Source organism: Vulpes lagopus, chromosome 6 (assembly GCF_018345385.1).
Source record: "Vulpes lagopus strain Blue_001 chromosome 6, ASM1834538v1, whole genome shotgun sequence".
In the NCBI taxonomy this organism is placed as follows: Eukaryota; Metazoa; Chordata; class Mammalia; order Carnivora; family Canidae; genus Vulpes; species Vulpes lagopus.
This window is the reverse complement of record NC_054829.1, coordinates 768,380-790,480: the sequence shown is the minus strand read 5'-3', so window position 1 is coordinate 790,480 and position 22,101 is coordinate 768,380. Positions and strand designations below refer to the sequence as shown.

General features: G+C 68.0%; 2 protein-coding genes across 4 annotated transcripts in view; both read right to left on the bottom strand.

The window, feature by feature from the left end:
- Window positions 1–418: 418 nt before the first annotated feature.
- Window positions 419–10,149, bottom strand: LOC121493315 (translation initiation factor IF-2-like). Its single transcript, XM_041759081.1, has 8 exons — window positions 10,122–10,149; window positions 9,115–9,270; window positions 8,848–8,984; window positions 8,652–8,794; window positions 7,775–7,842; window positions 6,102–6,861; window positions 4,213–4,510; window positions 419–4,120 (listed from the first exon to the last, which is right to left on the bottom strand). The coding sequence occupies exons 1-7, from the start codon at window positions 10,147–10,149 to the stop codon at window positions 4,270–4,272; spliced, it is 1,533 nt and encodes a 510-aa protein (XP_041615015.1). The 3' UTR covers window positions 419–4,120; window positions 4,213–4,269.
- Window positions 10,150–12,564: 2,415 nt separating this feature from the next.
- BRF1 (BRF1 RNA polymerase III transcription initiation factor subunit) overlaps window positions 12,565–22,101 on the bottom strand; it is a 55,103-nt gene continuing 45,566 nt past the window's right edge. For all 3 annotated transcript variants that reach the window (XM_041757641.1, XM_041757642.1, XM_041757643.1), the window contains 7 exons: window positions 21,363–21,424; window positions 20,876–20,957; window positions 20,746–20,801; window positions 19,965–20,221; window positions 17,264–17,315; window positions 16,819–16,987; window positions 12,565–16,568 (listed from right to left, as the gene is read on the bottom strand). In XM_041757641.1, coding sequence (XP_041613575.1) covers window positions 16,531–16,568; window positions 16,819–16,987; window positions 17,264–17,315; window positions 19,965–20,221; window positions 20,746–20,801; window positions 20,876–20,957; window positions 21,363–21,424 — 716 coding nt within the window. In that variant the 3' untranslated portion in view covers window positions 12,565–16,530. The remainder of the gene's footprint in view (window positions 16,569–16,818; window positions 16,988–17,263; window positions 17,316–19,964; window positions 20,222–20,745; window positions 20,802–20,875; window positions 20,958–21,362; window positions 21,425–22,101) is intronic.

Genomic DNA, 22,101 nt, shown 5'->3' with positions numbered 1-22,101 from the left:
GGGGTGCGGCTGGGCGCCACACATGGAGGAGCGGCCACGCCGGAGGGCAGGGCGCAGGTGGGGAGGGCGCCGCCCTGCCCATGTCGCTCAGTTATTGCTGGTGGCCCGTCCCCTGCGCGGGCGTGTGCGGCCCTAGCCTGTCTCTGCAGCCAGTGCAGAGGGCGTCGGGCTTGGCGCCCGCAGGTGTCCTACGCTGAGCCGAGAACCCAGTGCAGCAAGGCTGCCTCGAGGGCTGCTGGCCTTGCCCTTCCCCGGAGCTCGCCTGCCCCGCTGCCCCGGTGGCGCGGAGAGGAAGCGGGCGCCGCGCCCCTGAGCTCCCGGGCACCTGGAGAAGCCTCCTATTTTCTCTTTCTTTCTTTCTTTTTTTTTATAAAGATTTTATTTATTTATTCATGAAAGACACAGAGAGAGGCAGAGACACAGGCAGAGGGAGAAGCAGGCTCCTTGCAAGGAGCCCGACATGGGACTCGATCCCAGGACCCCGGGGTCACGACCCGGGCCAAAGGCAGACCCTCAACCGCTGAGCCACCCAGGAGCCCCAAGCCTCCTGTTTTCACCCAATTTAGGGGAGTTCTGGTGATGACTGCGTGTTTCAGTGTGGGGGTTTTTGCTTATTTCTTAAAATTAATTTTAGTTTTTTTTTTTAATTTTAGTTTTTGTCAAAGTTACACGTGTACACGGCAAACAGAAAGAAAACGTTAGAGTTCAAGACGCGCGCGCAGAACCGCCGCTGCCCCACCCCACCCCCGGTCCCCAGCTCCGCCCCAGGAGGCCACCGCCGCCAGCCCTGGGAGCTGAAGCTTCTGGTGGCTCCCCCCGCGTGTCTGGGCTCACGGGGCTGGCTCCTGATCGCGGGCTGAAGGCGTTTTCCTCCGGCCGCAGGATGTGTGCTGCCTCGGTTGGGGGCGCTCAGCCAGGAGCCCCAGCAGCACGGGGTTGCCCGTGTCACGGGAGAGGTCTTCCAGGGACTCCGCTCCACCTCACGTCACAGGGTGGCTACTGTGGCCCCGGCATTGCCTCCAGACCCGGTGGCGTCAGGAAAGGGGAGCAGCTTTGCGGCCGGGAGGTCCCCTCGCCCAGAGGCCGCTGCCGTCGGAGGTCCGGCCCGGGCACGCAGGGTGCAGAGGGGCTAAGGCGCCCCGAGTGGGCCACACCCCAGGAACTCCGCGTCCCCACGTCCGTCCCCAGGCCCGCTCGGGCCCCTGCTCGTCAGGCCTGCGGGGTTTCCTTTAGCGGAGCGTGCACTTCGCAGCACGTTCTCACGTGCGCACCCAGTCCTCTGACTGCACGTCGCCCCGTTTTCCTTCTTCTGCCCTGGCTCACTGGACCGTCGGCGTGGGGGGCCGCGGGCGCCCCGGCTGCAGCGGGACATGACTCTGGCATCCCCGGGTGGGACGGCCACCCGACCCAGCGAGCCCAGTAAAGCAGACTCCGGCCCGGTGTGGGGGTGGGGGTCCTCGTCCGATCCGTGGGGGCCCGGGCAGCGCGTGGAGGGGAGAGAGCCGCGCCCTCCGCCGTCCTCCGGCCGGGACCCAGGTCTGCCCAGCCCGTGGGCTCGGAGCGGAACCCACGGCGGCCCCGGGCCTGCAGCTGGCCGCCCGCCGGCCGTGGGACCTCGCAGCCCGCACGAGGCCGGGTGACCAGGCCTCTACGCACACTCGTATGCAGACCCACCCGCCTCTCTGGGGAACCCAGGTCGGTGTGCCTGGTCACCCCGTGATGGGTGCCGTGTGGCGGCCGCCCTGCCCTGGGGCCCCGTGTCCAGGACCCAGGCGACTTCCATCCCGCATCCCTGACCCAGGCCCTCCTCTTCCCTGCTCCTCGGCCTCCTTTGCTGGCCTTCCTCGACCGACGACTGTCTCCTGAAAGCCGGCTGGCCGGGACCCTCCCGGGATTGGGGTCTGACCCGATGGCCCGTCCCAGTTTGACCACTCGGCACCCGTTGCTTCTGGCATCATGGTAACGGCTGGGCCGATCCCTGGCCCTTTCTGGAGGCCTGTGCCCCCTCCAGCCGCATCTAGGTCCTGAAATTCCATCATGTCCTGTGTTGGCGGGGTTTCTGGGTCCTCTGCCAGTGACCCTTTCAGTGTGTAAACATGTCCGTGTGTCCCTGCGTCTGGCATGTCCCGCTGCCGGTGTCCCCGAGGCATTCCACACGCCGCGTCCTGTTCCCCCCGCCGACCTCTCTAGCTGTGTCCACCCGGTGTCATCGCTGCACTTTTGAGACACGTCCTCTGATCGTACTGCTCCACCTCTTCACTTTTCTTTGTCTTTCTTTCTTCCTTTTTTTTTTTTAGATTTTATTTATTCATGAGAGAGAGAAAGAGGAGCAGAGACACAGGCAGAGGGAGAAGCAGGCTCCATGCGGGGAGCCTGATGTGGGACTCGACCCGAGTCTCCAGGATCAGGCCCTGGGCTGAAGGCGGCGCTAAACCGCTGGGCCACCCAGGCTGCCCCTTCTTTCCTTCTTCAAAAGTAACTTCTTTATCATTAACCTGCACCTTTCCTTGCAGGCCTTGACAAGTGTGGTAACACCGACAGCAGGCACTTGAACCGGAACGGGCACTGGGTCTGCCGGTTGCCTGGGCGAGACCTCCGTCTCGGAGGCTGTCCAGGTGCCCAGACGGGGCGAGCCGCCGCCTCCCCCGGGTCTGCGTCCCTGCGTCCTGCGCTGTCCCCTCCCGTTGGGAGGGCTGACCCGCCGTCCCGCCGTCAGTATTCTGCTGCATTAGTGCCAGGGTGAAGGAGCGCCACTGGTTTCAAACGGCTAAGTGTGACCTGTGTTGTGCTTGCACAATATAAAAAATCAGTTTAGGGTCGGCTGGGTGGCTCAGGGGTTGAGCACCTGCCTTCAGCGCAGGGCATGGCCCCGGGGTCTGGGGAACCAGTCCCGCATCAGGATCCCCGCAGGGCGCCTGCTTCTCCCTCTGCCTGTGTCTCTGCCTCTCTCTCTCTCTCTGTGTCTCTCATGAATAAGTGAATCTTTAAAAAAATAAAATTTTAAAAAATAAAATATCAGTTTAAAGCAAAATAGTAAAATAGACATGCAGGTGCCGGTCATGAAATAGCGTGTTGGTGGGACCCTGCTGGCTGCTGGGGGGCTGGCCCCAGCCACGGAACTTCCTCCAGGCCTTGCGTGCTGTCCCTCACTTGTCGCGTTGGTGTACCTCCCCACGCTGCATCCTCTTGGTTTTGACAAACCGCTCAGCTGAGGCCCCAGGCGAAGAGAGGCTGCAGAGCCTCAAGGGCCAGCTGGCCTCAGCCTCCCTGAGAGTTTAGGAGCCATTTGGAGCCATCAGTGGGCAGGGACACCGATGACCCAGGGACGCCCAGGCCCCCACCGGCAGGGCCCCAAGGATGGGCTTCTCACTGCCTGGGTCTCCCCCCACCCCCCGCCGCTGCAGGCAGGCCAGGCGTGTGTCAGAGCAGGCTCCCCGAGGAAGCTGCGGCCTCAGGGCCTGCTGGGGGGGTTGGCGAGCCTCACAGGGCGCAGCTGTCCTGCAGACCTCTCCCCGCACATGCCGGGAGCTCACCTGCTCCGGCTCCTGTGTGGGCCTGCATGCCGGCGCTCTCTCTCTCTCTCTCTCTCTCTCTGCTTACACTCATATTTTAATGGAGCAGGTCCTCCTGGAGCTTGAGAGAGCGCACCTGGCAGATACAGCGTGGCTCCTTACGTGTCTGAAAATGTCTTTATTTCCCTTCATACGCACGGACGTCTGGGCTGGGTATGAAATTCTAGGTTGGAGCCACTTTCTGCGTCGTGGAGCAAGGGGGGCCTCGCTCCACTGCCTGCCTGCTTGCCTCTCCTGCAGCCGCTTCCACTCCTGAAGGCGTCCTGAGGCCTCTTTGGGGACCCCCCAAAAAAAGGAGGGAGATTTGGAGAATCACCCTGTTTGTCCTAGAAAACAGAGTGCCTCTATTTATCACATCATCCCAATTGTTTCCATCTTTGCTTATGGATGCTGGAGCGGTCAGCGTGCAGGGAGGAGCGGGAGGGCGCCACTGGTCACCAGAGGCTTTCTGTCTTCTGAAGCTCTGTTTGTGGTTGCATACATGTTGTATTTTTCTGATCTGCTGGGCGTCTCACAAGTACTGGTATTCCTCTTTGTCCTTCGTGACGCTATTCAAAAAGGTTATAATGGTCAATTTTACGTTACGTATATTTTACTACAATAAAAACATAGAATAAAACAAGAACCAGAGACCACGCACCTCCCAACAGGAGAACACCACTGTTGAGGGACGCTGCCACACTGGCCAAGCCCGCACTCAACAAGGGGCCTGCAGCAGATATGGGGTCCGGGACAAGCGCGCGACAGCCAGGTCTCTTCGAGCAGGAGGGAGAACCTGAGGATATGGAGGTTCGAGAGGCGTATCAAACAGCCACAGTGATGGGCGTGTGCGGGCCCTCCTCAGACCAGCCGTCTGGGAGCCGGGAACCCTGACTGGGCACCAGCGTGCCGATGCCATTATAGTCATTCTCTGCGAAACCGTCTCATAGTGATACAAACTGAAATGTGGAGCGACACCGAGGGTTTGCTTCAGAACAACCAAGTGGGAGGAGGTGCATGGGGGGTCGGGAGGAAGAGTGGGGGCTAGCGGTGGGAAGGATGGAGGAGTGGGGTCTGCGTGACCTGGGGTGGCGAGGGAGATGGGGGTGCATGGGCCATTCCCGAATGCCATCCCCGCTGCCCCCGAAGGCCCTCTCCGCCTGAGGCCTAGGTCTGTAATTTAGGCAAATCTTTGGACTTTGATTCCCCAGAAGGTCCCCCTTCTCTATTTTATCCTTTGAGGAAACTGGATCATGCGGTCCCCCTCCTCCCCTACCTCTACCCCGACAGGGCTGTGGGCACAGCATCCCTTCCCGTTCCGGGAGAACCCTTGTCGCGACCCTTCCCGATCCCTTCCTCGCGGCGGACGCCTCCCCAGCCCTGTGTTTCAGCGTCCAGGATCCTGGGCCCACCGGGTTCTGTCTGGGGCCTGCGCCCCCCTCTGGTCTGTCCGTCTGCCCTGCCCAGGACGTCTGGGAGCGGTGCTCCTTTCTCCTCCCAAGCTGGCTCCTCCTGGCCTGGCCTCCCTGGCTCCACCGCGGCGTTGGCCCAGGCGCACTGAGGTGCTTGGGCCAGGGCTGGGCCTCTGACTCCCCCACCCCTGCTGCTGGCCAGCACCCTTGCCACGGCCCCGACGCCCAGCCTGGGCCTGCCCGCTTGGCCGCGACTCCCATGGCCTCCAGCCACGCCTGCGCCCACCTCCCACTGCTCCCACCTCTAATCTGGGGCTCAGTGCCGGGTGGCCCTGGGGTCTGTGGCGCCCGCACCCCCGGGCTCTCAGGCTCCTCACTGGGATCCTGCAGGATGTGGGCCGGTGGGGCACCTGCTGTCCACAGCCCTTCCTGGTGCTCCTCAGGTGCTCCATCTCACTCATCTGCACACAGCTCCTCCTGGTGCTCTGGCAACCCCGAGCGCACCTGTCGTCTCCTGTGTGCAGATGAGTGAGATGGAAGCAACACCCCCCTTTACCCCATGGTACCCTACGTACCCCATGTGGGGCTTGATGTAAGGCCCGAGAGCAGGGGGTGGGGTCAGGTGAGGACTGCCTGCCCCTGCACTGCCCCCCGGGGGCCTAGCGTGGGCTGACTTCCTGCCCAGCCAGCCCTGTCCTCAGCTGTGGCAGGGTCCCCCCAGGACGGAGTGGCTCAGGCAGGCCAGTGGCAGTGGGCAGCAGGCCCTGGCCAGGCCTCCGAGGCTGCAGGGGGCGTGGGGTGAGGTGCGGGGTGGCCCTCCTGGGGGGAGGGAGGCAAGCCTGGGTGCAGCCTGGGCAGGACCCCAAGGCCCACAGGCCGGCAGAGAGTGTGTGGGTGGCGCGTGGAACCCTGGCCCCGACCCCCCTCGGGCCCCAACACGGCGCAGACCCAGGGCTCCAGGGACACACACCGCCCAGGGCGGGCCCACGTCTCCCCGAGGCTGCACCCTGGCCCCACATTCCCCACCCCTAGGCGCCCCGGGGTCTCGGAGGGAAACAGTTGGGCCAGGAGTCCCCAGAACGCGCAAGCCGCACCGCGGACCGAGCCCACCCGGAAAGCACGAGCCCGGGAACAATACCTTCGTGTGACAGACTTTCCCCTTGGTGACTTCCTGCATTTGTGCCTGGCCCGAGGGCTGAGCACGGAGACCTCCCCCAGAGGAGCCTCCAGCCAAGTGCTGCTGCAGCCCGGCACCCCCAGGCCCCCAGGCCCCCCGAGCGCCTGCACACGGGCAGGGGCTGGACAGGCAGCCACAGGGCTGGGAGAGGCCGTGGGGGGCCTCCCGGAGGAGGGGGCGTGGGTGCAGGGTAACGGCTGTGCGGGGCCAGGCACGGGTGGGGACAGCAGTCTGCGCCCCCGGGAAGTGAGGCACGGGATGCCTGGGGCCCTGATACCAAGGGGCCGTGGCGAGGGCAGGCCGGGTGCTGGGCGGGCGGGGGGCGGCCTGGGGGGCACCCCTGGGCCTCTCCCTGCTGGGGAAGAGCTGTGAGGGCAGGGCCTTAGGGCAGGAGAGTCAAGCCCTGTACCCGCGGGGGGAGGGTGCCCACCGGGCGGCCAAGCGCGGGGCAGCGGGGACACCAGGCGGCTCTCGAGCTGGGCTCCCCCGAGCTGCTCCGGGCAACGCGGCAAGGACGCCGCCCTTCCGGCCCCCCGCCGCCCTCGCAGCCTCCTCTCCCGACTACGTGCACATAGTTTCACGATGTACTTATTTTGAGAGCCAGTGTGAGAGCGGGGTGACGGGGTGGGGGGTGACCTCTCGAGCAGACGCCGGGAGCGCAGATCACCTGAGCCGAAATCCAGAGGTGGGCGCTCCGCCGACTGCGCCACCCAGGCGTCCCCTGTGTTTTAACCTTTCTGTACCCCCAGGGCTGAAGGCCCCACGGGACCTCCGGTGCCCAGCACTGCCCGCGGCCCACCCGCGCCCCGTGGACACGCCTGTCGGGGTCTCCCCCCGAGTGCCCTGGCCAGCCGCCCTCCTGCCTTCTCCTGAGGCTCGGGCCCCGCCCTCGCCCGAACCCACGGTGGCCAGACCTCGCCTCCCCTGCACTTCTGGGGTCCTGCCCGGGCACACCTTTCTTCTATCCCCTTCAGGACCCCCACCTTGTTTTGAGTGACACGCAATCCTTTTCCTTGAGCGTCCCTGACAGCTGTGTGGGAGTAGCCCACGTGGCCACGTGGCGTTTGCTGCTCAGCAGGTGCAGAGCCAGAGCGATGGAGGGCGCGGAGGGGCCGCTCTGGGGGGCAGGCACCCTGTGTGGGCTCCCGGGGCGTCCCGCCCCTCTGGCCCATTCCTATCTGTTGCTCACAGCGTCTCTCCCCACTGGATACCTACTTGGCCCCGGCCTTTTAGACGCCTTTGGGTTCAAGCCTCTCCCAGACCCCGTGACCTCCAGCTCCCGAGGCCAAGGCACGGGGTGGCATGCCTCCCCTCTCTCCCTGGGGGGCGCCTGCTGCCCTCTGTAAAGCACCTACTAAGTTCCAGTGCTCGCTGGGTGCTCGGACACCTCACTTCGTCTGCACAAACCCCTGTATCACAGCTTCGAGTTCAGAGGGGACATGCTTGCCCAAGGCCACCGAGGGGCACCTCCAGCAGTCTGGGCCTCGGGGGACTGAGCCACACGGGGCTGAGCAGCAAGCTCCCCGGCCCCTCTGGCCCCAGGCAGTGGCCTCCTGGTGCGCTGCTTCCGGGCTGCTCTTCTGGCCTCCCGAGCCCTGGTCACCAAGTCCCATTGGGTCCTGCCACTCGATTACCTGCGGCAGTTTTCTCCTGCAGGAGCTGGATTGAGTGTGGGGGCGCTTTGCACAGAGGCCACACGGGGCTTCAGAGGAAGGAAGAGCAAGAGGCTCCGGGCCACTGGGGAGAGGGCAGGATGGGGATGGCATGGAAGGTCCCTGCAGGTGGGTGTGCCTGGGGCAGAGGCTGTACCCATCCTTGCCTCGAATGGCTCAGATGGGACCCATGAGTGCTGCTGCCGGGCCAGCCTGCGACTGCCACCCACCCTGCAGACCCTACTCCCAGCTGTGGGTGAGCATGGGACCAAGGCCCTGCCACGCAAGTGCTGCACAGGCTGAGCCCCGGGCCCCGGGGAGCGGGCTGCAGAGCAGCAGAGGGAAGATGGACAAGGAGGCCGGGTGGGGGGCCCAGGGGAAGGCAGAACCGGCAGGCTCCTCCTGGGGGAGCACCTGGGGCCCTGCTCCTGGGGGAGCACCTGGAGCACTGCGCCTGGGGGAGCACCAGGGGCCCTGCTCCTGGGGGAGCACCTGGGGCCCGGCCTCCGTCCCTCCCTCCTCCTCCCCCAGGCCTTTGTCTGGATGGTGCTCCTGGGGTCTCACGGGGTCTCGAGTGGACCTTCCCCCCCCCCCCTCCGCAGAGGGCAGCGGGGAGTTGCATTTCCATCCCCTGCAGTCTTGAGTCCCTCCCGGTGCTCTCCTGGGCCTCCGGGAGCCGGTCCCCCCGCCAGGGTCCCCCCGCCGGGGCTCGGGGAAGCGGGCAGGCCTGGGAGGGGCGCCCGGTGCTGAGGATTTCCCTCCGGCTTCCTCCGCGCCTCCCCCGCGCTCGGGCTGCGAGCTCAGCGCCCCGCCCCGCCCCGCCCCGCCTCCGCGCCCTCCGGCCGGTCGCTGGGCTGACCCCGCCGAGCCCCGGCCCCCGGCGCCCCCGGGCAGGTGGCCGTCGCCGGTGACCCGGGCTGGGGCGGCCTCGGCGTCTGGGCCCCGGCTCGGAGCGTTTCCTGCCCGCCCGCCCCAGCCCTGCCCGCAGGAAGTGGCCGCCTCCTGAACAAAGGGGCCGGCGGACAATGGCCATTGAATTGGGCCGGGGCGCTCGCGCACGGCCGGGCCGCCAGCTGCCCGCGCTGATAAGGCCGCGCTCCGGGCCCGGGCAGGGCGCCCCGCTCCGCCCGCCCCGGGGTCCGCGGGCTCGCCCGGCTCGGGGGCCGCGGCCGCCGCAGGCCCCGCCCCCCGCCTGCGGGCCAATGGGCGGCCGACCCGCCCCCGCCGGCCGCGCGGGGGCCAATCCGGGAGCTCGCGGCGGAGCGGCCCCGCCCCCGGCCCCGCCCCCGCCCCGCGCGCCCCAGGCCGCCGCCCGCCCGCACAGGAGGCGTCTCGGCGACGCTGGCGGAGGCTTCGGGGACGGGGGCCGCCGGCGGGCACCCGGGGGTCCCAGGGGTCGGGGCGCTGGGCTGGGGCCGCGGGGAAGGCGGCGCTGCCCACGGCGACCCGCCTGCCGCTGGGCTGTCCCCACCGTGGCACTGGGGCCGGGGTGCAGAGGGCTGCGGTCTGGGCGCCCCCCCCCCGCGCCCCTGCCGCCCCCCCCCCCGCGCCCCTGCCCCCCCCCGCGTCCCCCCCCGCGCCCCTGCCGCCCCCCGCGCACCTGCCTAGCGCGCCCCTGTGCGGGGGGGTCGCAGGCGCCCCGGGGATCGGCGCCCACCGCCTGCCCGCGCCCCCCTGGCCCTGGCCGGCCTTTCCGCGCGGCCCTGATGTCCCTGGTGTGACGCCTCAAAACTCCAGCCGCCCCCCCCCCCCCGTGCCGCCGTGTGCCCGGGCCTGCCCCGTCCTCCACGACGTCCCTACATGCCGCGGAGGCTGGGCCAGGCGCCCGGGGGTCACACTTCGGGTTGTGGGCGGCGGGAAGGCCCCGGACACCTGGGCCCTGCCTCAGCACCCCTGCCCCCCCCCCCCGCCCCCCGCGCCGCGCCCTGCCCTGGGGCTGCAGGAAGTGGGAAGCCCGGAGGCTTTGACTCTGGCCCTTTATCAGCTTCCTGCGGCCAGCCCGGCCTGGGCCCCCACGGCGCCGCCAGGACGACGGGTCAGCAGTGACTCACTGGGAGCCTGGCCTGGGGACACCCTGCCCCCATACGCACGCCCGCCCCGCCTCTGCCTCCCTGCTCTCACCTACCCCTGCACCTGGCGGGCAAGGCCACTCTGAACACCGTTCCCAGGACCCAGCTGGCCCCAGCCTGCCCTGTGCCACTGTCCACCCACCATCTCCCCACGTCTAGGGTCCAGCTCTGCCCTCAGGAAATGCTGGGTGGTCCCCTCCCCCGTCCCCAGCCACCAGGGCTCTGCCGAAGCCAGTGGGGTCACCTGGTAGAGCACACACCTCCTCCTGGGCCCACCTCTGGCCACATACTTGCTCCCCTCCCGTCCTGCAAGGAACAGGACGCCCCAGCCTCCAGGGACCTGACTGTCCCACCCTCAGAGGCTTTTACCAAATCTCCCTCTCCTCTCCTGTGCCCGGACTCTGACTCCAGGTCGGTAGCCACCTGCCTCCTCTGTGCCCAACCGTGACCTGACCAGCTTCTCTTCCTTTGGGTCCCAGTGTGGACCCGTCCTCCTCCAGGGAGACTTCCTGGCTAACCTCGACACCCCCGTCACCCCGGCCCCCCCGAGGACTGTCACCACTCCACGGAACTGGGAGGCTTCCCCATACACAGAAGCTGCAGCAGGGCCCCAGAGCCTGCTGTCCCCTGCAGAGCCCACCCCTCACCAGGGCGCCTGGGGACACTGCAGGGGAGGCCAGAGGCGACGCTGAGGGGGTGGGGAGGGCCCGGGGAGCAGCTCTGCCTGCATCAGACACCCGTGCCAAGGTAAATGGCAGGGGAGCCAGCGGTCCCCGTGGGCTCCTTCCCAGAGTGCCACCCTCCCGGCAGCAGTGAGACCCGAACCCGCCACCGGAGGTGCCCGGACGCCCTCAAGCCGCCTGACTGTCCTGCAGTGCCGCCTGCTGGCTGGGACCCACGGCGCCCACCGGCCGGGGAAGGGGGGGCTCTCTGCGCGGCTGGGGACCTTGGGGGCGGCCCCAACACCCACATTCCCAGGCTGGGGCTGCACCGCAGGGCCCTTGAGCGGCGCCCTAGGCCACTGAGCCCCAGAGGTCTGCCCGTTCCGGGGCCTCCCCATCGCCCTGACTCTACGCCCCCCGGGCCCCCCTGCTCAGCCCCTGCCCAGCCTCCCCACCATTGCACAGCCACCCCGCCGCGGTCCAGGGGGCTGCACCCCTGCGTCCCCCCAGCCAACCTCGGAGTGGACGGCGCCGCGAGGCTCCACCAACGCTGGGCGAACAGCCCGGATCCCGAGGGAAGCTGTGCGTCCCTCAGAGCCCCGCGTGTGCTGGCTGGAAACGCTCTCCCGGTAAGGGGCCTCTGCGGAGCACCGGGAGGCGGCAAGGCCTCAGGGAGATCGGGGTGGGGGGGGACTGCAGGGGCTGCCCCAGAGCCAGGGCTCCCTTTCCCCATGGCTGACCGCGCACCTGTGCGAGCCGCGCACCTGCGAGGCTGATCCCGGCTCCGCCCCTGGGCCGCCCAGCGCCCTCCCGGGCCGGGACCACACGCGGCCGGGCCCTGCCACAGCCGGCCCTTGGCCCCGGAGCTCACGCCCTGCCACGCGCCAGGCAGGTATCTTCCAGGGCCCCACCAAGTTGGCGCCTGGCAGACGGGACCTCCCAAGGGCTTGGGGGCGATTGCTCTGGCTGCTGCAGAGGAGCAGCGAGCCCCTGGCACGCCCGCCATCCAGCTCGGGCCTCCTGGGCGCTCGCGCGACCCGTGGTGGAAGGGGACTGTCCCTCCCTGCCCGCGGGGCCGCCCTGGGCTGCAGGACGCCCCCTCCACAGCCCCCAGGGATGCTGCGGGTGCCCGCGGGCCGTGAGAGGGCGCTGGGGACTATGGTGGTACGTCAGGGTCAAGGTCAGGCTGTAACCAAGCCGGGCCCCTGCCCGCACAGGTCCCAGCCGGGCCCATTGTACGGAGACAATGGCTTCCTGAGCCAGGTTCCTCCGCCGGCAGGAAAGCCATAAAGAGCCTCGCTCTGCCACCGCCCACGTCCCCTTTGAAGGGCCTGCAGCTCTGGAGCTGCTCCCTTGGCCCCTAGGCTTTGCCAGCCTGGCTGGGGCCCAGGCCTCCCCGGGGACCTGCCGGCCCTCTAGGCACGTAGGCACAGAGGCGCTGACCGCGGGGAAGCTGCCAGTCACACGCAAGTGTGACCCCCACCCCGAGCCTGGAAGCCCAGAAGCCCTGGCCCGGGAGCCCCTCTGGCACCCCCCACCCCGAGGGGCCGCGGTGCACGTCCAGGGCAGCTGAGGGCCTGGGGGCTGGCAAGCACGGGTGCTGGAGCTGGGGCCGTGGGGGCCCCAGGAAGGGCCGTCGTCCTCACAGGGCAGGGGACAAGCAGGGCGTCTGGTGTGGCTGCAGGCTGGGGGCAGAGGCACTGGGCCCCGCCCAGGGGAGGAAAGGGGCCCCGGGGCTCTCGGCCCACAGGCAGCCCGGGTGTCGGGCCCAGTGGGTTGCAGGCCCCGAGCGCAGCCGCCCACCGGGAGGGCCGCACGCGCAGGGGCAGCCGGAGTCCAGGTGGCGGGGGCCCCGGGCTGCGCCTGTCGGGTCGCCTTCGCTCCATGCCAGTCTTTGCTGCCTTGCTGGGCAAGGGGTCCTTGGGCCCAGCGTGCGGGGGACGGTGAGCCTGTGATGCCCGACTGGTGGCGCGCAGCCAGGCGGGCCCTCTGACGACGCACCCTGGACAAAGACGGCAGACCCAGACCGGCACCCTGCCACTTCGAGGCTCCTAGTCTTTATTATTTGGGGAATGCAGCGTTCCCAGGGGGTGGGAGGCCTCGGCTGAACCCACTTGTGGCCGCCAGGGGGCAAGCAGCTGCGGGGCAGGGAGGGCTGAGGACGGTGGCGTACCCAGGACTGAGGGCTAGGTACCACGTCCCCCTGGCGGTGACACCTGTGGCCTGCACTTCACCTCCCTGAGTCTGCCCTGCAGCCTGGCGGGATTGGGGGGGGTGGCCCTACACGCTTCAGGGCCCAACTCCATCAACGCGGCAGCGGGTAGCGGGCCACAACCCCGCACCCCCCCAGCAAGCCGCCGTGGAGCAGCAGAGGGCCAAGGGGGGACAGGTGGAAGCAGCGCCGATGACACTGCCAGCAGGGGGATGGGTGTCCCCAGAGGGCACCGCAGGGCTCCTGCTGGGTCCCCAAAGCCTGAGGCACCCGAGCAGCCCCGGCAGGGCAGACACTGCGTCAGCGGAGCTCTGTCCTTGGGGGCTGCCCGCCCCCCTCCTCCAAAGGGGCCCACACTGCCCTCAGGTGGTTTTGGGAGCAGGGTGGCCAGCAGCAGGGGTAGGGGCCTCAGCAATCCAGAACCCACTGTGCTGGGAGCAGGTGGTGTGGGCCTGGGGCGCACAAGGCTGAGGGACACGGGGGCTGGGGTGACGGTGGCCGGCAGGGCAGGTGTGGGGGGTGGCCTCCTGGAGTGACCGTACAGATGTGAGCCGCTGGGGACGGCTCTCGGGAGGTGGATGTGGGGCGCCCATTCCTCCCTCCCTCCCTCCTGCCGACCCCTCGGGGCCCCACCGCCTGCTCAGGACGCCTGGAGACGGCCCTTGGAGGCTCTAGCCAGGGCCCTGGGTGGATGAGTGGGTGCAGTCGCAGACCTGTCCCCTCAGTCCTGGAGGGGCTGCTCCCAGCACCCCGAGACATGGCCCCCACGCCCCCTGGGGAGCGGGTCAGGGCAGGCCGTCACCCTGCAAGGTGCACCCTTGCAGGCGCCCTGCAAGGACACGCGCCATCAAGAGCAACGACCGGCCCACAGCCCCCAGGGGGACCCCCAGCCGCCCTGGGCCTGGCACCCTGAAGGGCGGTCCGGTGGCTGCGGCCCCTCGGGACGTGTGTGCCTGGCAGTGGGTCAGGGCACGTGTGCACGTGGCAGGTGTGTACAGTGTGTGCGCGCGTGCGTGGAGGCACACACAGGCAGGAGGGGGGACAGGCATGTACTCGAGCACCGCCCTCTGCCCAGCCGCCGCCCCATGAGGGCCCCCAGCACGGACGGGCTTCAAGGGCTCCGGGAGGAGCTCCCGTGGGGGGCAGGCTGCCTCCTCGCGGCTCCCCGCCCCGGCCCTGCAGTGAGGTGGTGCAATGCCGAGTGCTCCTCTCCGGGCCAGCCCACTGTCACCCGGGAAGGGGTGGCTGTCAGGATGGGTGCCGGGGAAGCCACCTCCGCGCTGGCTCCCCCCGCTGGCTCCCTGTGGCCTCCTGTGACGCCAGGCTGGAAGCGAGGGGCGGCACAAGTGACCAGCAGCAACGGGTGCCGTCCAAGCAGGGCAAGCGAGCCACACGGGTCCAGCCCCAGGGTCGGCTCAGAGCCCAGGGTGGAAGCAGGCGCAGAGCACACAGCCAGGCCACTGCCGTGCACCGCCTTGGGCCTGACCCCGGCCCGAGGCAGGCCACTGCCACCACTCCAGGGGATTGCCCACTGGCCCTCACACCTCAGGGGCCCTGACCCTGGACACTGCTCACAGAGGGCCGCCTCCCCTCTCCCCCGCCCAGGCACCCAGGGTGCCCATTCCTGCCGCCCACCCAGTAGGGACACGGGTCAGGGGTGGTGACAGGGTGGCCTGAGTCCACTCCCTGCCACGAGGACCCTGAAGGGGCTGAGCCTTGCAGAACGCGGGGAGCTGCGGCCTGAGCCCACACCCGCCAGGCACAGCTTCCCGAGGCCCTGGCCTGGCTCTTGGGGAGCACTGAGGGCTGTGCCCAGGGTTAGATGGAACAGGTCCTCCTTGAGGTCGGAAGAGCAGCGTGGGGACGTGGGGCAGAGGGACAGACAGGCCTGCATGTCCCCCTCAAGCCCACAAGTGCGGCAGTGGCGGCCCGCACACAGGGCACAGCCCATAGCCCAGAGCACCCTGCCCCGTCCCTCACCAGCACCTTGGTCACTGCCAGAGCGAGAGCATCTCAGACCACGTGCCACCCATGCACCCACGTGACAAAGTCCCCACCACCCTCCTCACCACGTCCTCTCGGGATACGTCCTTCCCGCCAGCCAGCCCCTCCGCCCTGGCCCGTCTCCCACACATCCTGGGGCTGGACCCCCTGCTGCAGGCACACACCACACCTGGTCCCTGCCATCTGCCCCTGGACCTCGTCCAGCCTCAGGGGCCTCAGCCCCCCCCCGTGCCCTCCCCCGCTGCACACCCCCTACAGGATCCCCGCCCTCCCCTGCCTTGCAGGCTCAGCTCCTGCAGGGAGCAGCTGCAGGACCGCACACCCCCTGCGGCCTCCACCCAGAAACCTCCTCTTACCCAAGCTCCCAGTGGAGGTGTTCTGCCGTGCACACACACAGCCTCGCGTCCCAGAAGGCGACTCCACCACGTCTGGAGCCACTGCCACACCTCCACCCGGGGGTCCCGCGGGCCCAGTCCCTGGCTGGGCGGCCCACGCTCCACTCCCTGACTGGCACGGAGAACACCCCAGAGAGGCCCCAGCCAGGAGAGCCCACGCCAGGGACAGACCTCGCACATCTGACGACAGGCCAGGCGTGTGGGCCAGCCTGCCTGCTGTGTGCCTGTCCCGCCCCTGCTGGCCGGGCAGCCATGTGGCCTCACCCCTCCAGAGCAGGCCTCGGAGCCAGACGGGGAAGCACACGCCACAGCCTCACTGGGTTTCTGCTCAAGTGATGGATCTTTCTATTTCACTAAACCCACTCTCCTGTCCAGCCTTCTAGAGGCCCCAGGGTCCAGGCAGGTGCAGCCAAGGACCTGAAAAATCCCCTACCTGCAGACTCTGCTGCACTCTGGGAGGGTCCTGGCCCACCCCGGAGACGGAGGGCTGGGCCCTGGGAACGCAGTATGGCCTGGCTCTGCCACTGTAGGGGCTGGGGTGACCACGGCTGGCGTCTCGAGGGCCACGAGCATCTGCCCTGCCTCCCTGGCCATGTCCAGAGCACTGATGCCCACGCTGAGACCTGGAAAGTGGTCCCTGAGCCTTCAGAGACGAGGCCTGGCCCCGAGGGGCAGCTGAGGGTGGTGGGAACCATCCAGAAGAGTAGCTGGGCTTGAGGACCCTCTGCCTGCTGTGCCCCTGTGGACACTGGCCCAGGCTCCGGCTCGAACAAGAAGCACCTCCCGCTCCGCCTGGCTCCGGCTCCGTGCAGCAGGGCCAGCCCGACATCCAGGCCGGCCACACGGCGGCGCAGGGCACCACCCAGGGCGGCTGTGCACCTGGGCGCAGTGGAGCCCACTGTCCCACGTCTGCTGAGCAGTGCTGCTGACTCAGTTCGCTGGCTGGCTACGCTGGGGCCAGGCGCAGGAGAGTCTGGGGTCTGGCTGAAGACGCAGCAGCGGGGTGGGGGGGAGTGGGTGCAGCGTTCCTCAGCCCCGCGGAGGGGTGGGCGCCCAGGCGCCTGGCCCCGTAAGGGCGGACAGCGGGGTACCACAGCCCCCCGGCCCACACTCACTTCCAAGAGCGGGCCTCCTCGTGCCTCAGGGTCCGTCCAGGGGACTGGACCGAGCCTCCTGTGAGCGTTCCTGGGCTGTAAGCCCCACGTCCGACCGGACGCGCAGACACTGGTCCAGCGCCTTACGGTGCTCCAGACGTGGTCCCGGCAGCAAGTGCCACGGAGGCGTGGAGTGGCTGCGGCGAGGGCTGCGGGGCAGGCAGGCCACCTGAGGCCCCATCTGATCCCCACCAGACACAGCAGGGCCCACGGCCAGACATCACTGGCTGCGGGGCCGCGGCTCAGTACCCATCGTCCTCCTCGCCGTCACAGCCGTAATCTGCGGAGGCACAGAGGGTAACTGTGGACGCCCTGGGGCGCTGCGCACCTGGCCCCCCCGCCGTCGTGGCGCCTTCAGCACACGCAGGGCCTGGCCAGCAGCTTCCGGCACCCGAGGGCCTCAGAACGGACACAGCCGACCTCCCAGGGTCTCCGTCCCAAAGCCGAGAGGCCTGGGTGCGGCCGAGGGCCTGTGCCTTCTCCTCTGAAGCACCCCACTCCGCCCCACCCGGTGCCCGTCACCCCCTCACCGTTGCTGCCCATCATCTGCAGGGCGCTGACACAGGGCTCCCCGTCCTCCTCGTCGGGGTCCTCGTCGTCGGGGTCCTCCTCGGGGTGGTACGACACCGGGCCGCTCTCCACCACTGCGGCGGGCCTGACGGCCTCGGCTCCCAGGGCGGGCGGGCTCGGGAGCACCGTCTGCAACCAAGGAGCAGAGGCTCTGGGAGGCTGCCTGCCCTGGGGCACGGGCCCTACCACCGCAGCCCGGCTGGCCCTGCCGTCCCCTGGACGCTCCCACCTGCGGAGCCCCCGACCCCTCAAGCAGCCCCTCCCTTGAGCCCGAGCCCGGCACGGCACCCGGCAGACGCCCAGGCCCCTCTGTGCGCGCCAGGATGGCCCGCGCTCCCTCCCGCCACAGCCGGACTGCTCAGCTGCTCGCAGACGTGGGGACTCAGCGGCGGCCACACTACGTACCTCTCCCACCGCCGCTTTCTTGGCTGGCTGCGCAGACACCATCGGCCTCAACCTGAAAGCAAGCCCGGCATAGTGGCCTCAGTCCAGGCCGTGGCCAGCGGTCGGGGAACGGGGCGCCCTGCCGAGAGGCGTGGCCTCGGGCCGTGGCACTGGCCACTCTTCCGCGTACAGGATGCGCTGCGAGGGCTCAGCCCCCCCCGACTCCTGCCCCCAGACGCAGCACCCGTGGCCCTGACCACCTCCCCGACCCCCTCCCCAGGGCTCCCTCTGATGTCCCTCGTCGCAGGCCCTGCGGGCCTCGTGCTCGTGACTCGTCCCCGTCCCCTCTGCCCTCTGTCCTCCTCCTGCCTTTTCTGGGTCACCAGCAGCTCTTCCGCCCCCCCATCATTCGCATCCACCTCTGCCTGCTCGGCCAGAGCTTATCCTCCGTGAACACACGGCTCTAACTTGTGTTTCAAACGGTCACGCGTCCACACGATACAGACCTGTGTGAGTGACCGCAGCTGGCCCCGGGTCATGGGGGCACACGCGGTGCTGGGAATGGGGGTGGATGGGGGGCAGGTGCCAGAAGCCAGAAATCAGAATTTTTCTCTGAAAACTTTTTAATGTTGCTAACAGATCCAAATTTCACCTTAAACGCTATGCAGACCAACGGGAGACAGCCCCAGGCAGGTCTGATGCGTGCTTGTCGTTTGACAAATAAAAACCTAAAATCAGGGAGGGGCGCCTGGGGGTTCCTGGGGGCAGTTGGCTGGGTGCCGTGGGATGGAGCCCTGAGTCTTCCCCACCCCTCTCCTTACCCCTGCTCACACCTGTGTGCACACCCCCGTTCCCCTTCCCTCTCGCTCTCTAAAGGTAACCTAAAGTTGTACTGCTTTGCGGGCTCTCCCGGCGGTCTGCCCAGCTGTTCCTGGTCAGGGTTCCGGGTGGTTTGCTTCAGGAAGAACGAGTGGGGACCGCGGACAATGGCTGCGGTGGGAGACGCCTCCCGCTGGGCCATCCCTGGCCCTGATCATCCCTATGGCTGGAAGGTGAGTGTGACACGGTGGCTCTACTGTCCCTCCTCCAGACACAGAAGCCAGATCACCTTCCACACCGTCACTTGCAAGGAACAGAGGAACAAGGGCCGCCTACCAACGTTCCTCGGATGATGCTGGCCTGTCCAGGGGGACAGTGGGACCCCCCCTGAGAGGTAGGTTGTCCTCCTATGCCCTGGCCACGGAGGCCATCCAGGCTCAGGGACCCTGCCCCAGGGCCTCTGGTGGGGGAGGCATCCGGAGGATCTCAGGTGTCTGACATGCCAAGAAGCCCCGGGGACACTGGGAATGGACGCTGTAACAGCTTGCAGCAGGTGGACAGGCGCTCCCATGGGAGGCTCACGCCACAGCAGCAACCACCTGAGGCCCAGCAGAGACCAGAGCCACTGGAGCCAGAAGGTGGGAAGCTGGCCCGTCCGTCCACCGGCTGGAGGCCTCATGGTGGCCAGTGGCGTGTGCGGCAGCCAGCACGGAGATGGGGGTCTGGGCCTGACGCCGGCCACCCCCTGGTCCCCTGCAAGCAGCCCCGGCAGCTGTCGGCAGCCCCCCGGAGGGCCAATGAGCGTGTGGAAAGCACGCCCCATCCCCTGGCCCCCGGCCTGCTCACCCTACCAGCGCCTGGAGGGTAGACATACTAGCAGTGGTGGAGCACAGCAGACCCCTGAGACGGGCTTGTCCGTCCACGGGCAGCCAAGGGCAGGGCCGCAGCTCTGGGCAGCCCCTCTGCACCGTGAGCAGGGTGACCGGGCCCCAGCAAGGGGGTGGTGCGCCCCCTCTCCAAAGGGCAGCCTGAGAGGAAGGAGACCCTGGGGGGCTGGACGCAAAGCCCCCAAGGACTCAGGGTCCCCCGAGAGTCTCTCATGGTCTGAGGGTCCACCGACAGGCGGGAGACAGGCTGGGGGTGCGCTGCCCCCGACCACAATCAGAAGGGAACACAGGACGCTGGACAGTGACAGGCTGTGCTGGGCACTTGCGGATCGAAGGAACAGAAGGATCAAGTCTTTTTATAAAAAGTGTTCCGAGGGGCACTGGGCTGCCTCAGGTGGGAGAGCATGACTCAGGGGCCGTGAGTTCAAGCCCCACATCAGGTGTAGATGAGACTTAAATAAATTTTAAAAAAGAAGTATCATAAAAACCTTGGAAAACATTTACTCTGAGTTACGAGGAAATAAAGCAAACTAGAATATTTCTGCTTCTCAGATGAACCAGCATTAAACTGCTACCGACACATACCCCCCAGGCAGCCCGCGAGCTCCCAGGCCGGCCGGGGCACCTGTGCACAGGTGCACGACCTCCAGGGCCAGCTCGGCATGGCCAGGACCCTCGGGACCACAGCGTGGGCCATGGCTTCTGCCCTGATCTGCCCACCACCCTCCCCCCGCCCCCAGGGGGGCAGTCTGCTCTTGGCTCTCTCCCTGCTCTTCCTTCCTGGCAGACAGCAGCGCGCAGCCCGGGGAGGGCTGCACGGACGGCCCCTCCCAGGAGAACAGGCTGCTTCGGGAGCGCCTTGAGGCGGAACACGCTCCGCGGCCTCAGGACCCCTTCCGGGGTAGGAGCCCCCTCCTCAGCCCCCAGACGTTCGTTCCCAGCGTTCGGGTGGTGAGAGCACCCCCAGGCGTCCCGCCCCTGCCCGGGCCCAACACCCGGCCCGCCTGGCGCAGTACCTCTTCCCCACGCTGGTCACGGGGTCAGCCCCGCTCCTGCTGGCAGGTGTCTTCCTCCGAGACAGCTTCCGGGCGCTGGCGCGCTCCTCGGCCCTCGTGTCCTCCCCCGGCACGCTGCCCCCGCCCTTGCTGTTGAGATCCCTGAGCACGCTGTAGTTGATCTTGCTGGAGATTTTCTTCTGCTCCAACATCTTCTCAATGGCCTCCCCGGCCGTGCTGGCCTGGATCGGCTCCCGTCGCTTGCAAGACTTCTTGGGCTCAATGGAAACAGGAGAGTTACCGCCCCCTGCGGGATCTCAAAGCCTGCAAACCCGCTAGCAGCTGCGTGGGATTTGGGGAACAGACAGCTGGATAGCAGGGAGGGGGGGCTGGACAATCAGAGGCTGCTGCGGACCCCGCCCAAGGAGCTGAGGTGTGCAGGGCCCCACACCACCTCCCCCTCCCCTGCCCGCCAGCCTTCCTGCCACACCGTTAAGGGTCCCAAACCCCGACCCCAAGCTCCACGCCCGCCTCTGGCCTCCTTGACTCCCTGCCAGAAAGGTTCTCGAGTGGAGCAGAGACCTGGCCGGGGTGTGCCCGACTCCTGCCACTCTTGCTCAGCGCAGCCGCGGAGCCAGGACTGACCCCAACAGGACTGACCACGAGACAAGCAGGCTTTCCCGGGACCCAGAGGCAGCATCTGTCCGAGGGGGGCCGGCCTCCTCTGTCCCAGGCTGCCACCCTGGGAGCCCTCGCGCCACTGGAGGCCCAGGCCGGCCCCACACATGCGAGCAAGCCCTACCTTGTGCTCCTTGTAGATGCCGAGCTCCTTCTCCTTCGCTATTCTTGCTTCTTTCTCTGTAAAGTCCACACACGGCAGGATGAGCGTGGGCCCCGGGGCCTGGGCTCCCGGGCGGGGGGCGGGCACTTACCCCTCTGCTCCCGCAGGTACTCCGCATTCTCTCGCATCCACAGCTCGGCCTTCACGCGGGCTTCCGCCTCGTTCAGGATGTACTGGGCAGAGCAGCACACTCAGGTCTCAGCCAGCAGGGCGCCCCCACCCGCACAAGCCAGTCAAGGGTGGCCTCGGACCCATGGGACCCCAGGCCCACCACCAGGAGCCAGGCAGGACACCTGTCGTCCTCCAGCCTGCCCACGGCCAGCAGCAGGGGCCTGTGTCCCCACACCAGCACGTGGGCACCGGGGCCAGGCCGGACCAGCTGCGGGGACGTGGGACCCGGGGGCCATGTGGGGCACTACGGGGGATGCCCTGCCTGCCTGGGGAGGCCAGGGCTGCCGGCTGAGCCACCACGGGCCTGTGGGGACCGGTGTGGGCAGGGCTGGCACAGCCCCACGGGCACGAACGTCCGCAGCAGCCTTGGGCTCCCGACAGGGCGCTCAGTACGTGTGGATGCTCACCCTGTCAATCTCCAGGTCATCGATGCCACTGAGGTCCAGCTCGCCGTCCCCACACGGGTCCGCTACAGGGAAGCACAGCACCAGTGTCATTTGGGGTCAAGCTCTGGTGCACAAGCGTACACACCCTCTAGGCCGTCTTGGGGGCTTGGGCCGAGGGCTCGTGGAAGCCCCCCTGTCCCCACTCTGTGCGCACAGTGTGTGGCTCACGCCCCAGGGCTCCGTGCAAGGAGGAGGCTAAACCAGAGCCACAGGCAAGGCAGCCCCACCAGGCCTCTGGGCTCCCGACGATAGGAGCACCTACAGAGCGGGAGAGCGGGTCATCCAGCTCTTCCACCCACCGGCCCAGGACAGGGCCCTCAGGGAGCCCTCGGCGATGTGCTCAGGACATCATCAAACCCCCACCCACCCTCCTCCTGCCCCAGCTGGGTCAACAGCAAGATCTGCTCAGCCTGGGAACCGGGGCAGCCCCGGCTGTCGGTGGCCCCTGACCACCAGGTGGTCCTCTGCGGAGCCCGCCCAACTCCACCCACAGCCCCTGGGCCGGCTGGGACGCTCTCCTGCACACTGCGGCTCTGCAGGCTCCCTGGCGCTCGGGCACAGGGCTCATGCCCCTCCCTGCTCTGCTTCACTGCCTCCTCCCTCAGCTCCCGCAAGAATGGTCTCTTCCTGCCTCTTAAGTGCCACCCCCGTCACCCTAGACGCCACTGCCATCAGGGCAGGCGCACGGCTGCCACCACCA

Coding starts and splice junctions, on each gene's coding strand:
- LOC121493315 (XM_041759081.1), bottom strand. CDS start 10,149: ATGTGGCCAGAGGTGGGCCCAGGAGGAG. Junction 9,271..10,121: donor AGAGGTGGGCCCAGGAGGAG/GTGTGTGCTCTA, acceptor CCCCGGCCCCAG/TGCCACGGTGGGGACAGCCC. Junction 6,862..7,774: donor GCAGGAGAAAACTGCCGCAG/GTAATCGAGTGG, acceptor GTTAAAACACAG/GGGACGCCTGGGTGGCGCAG.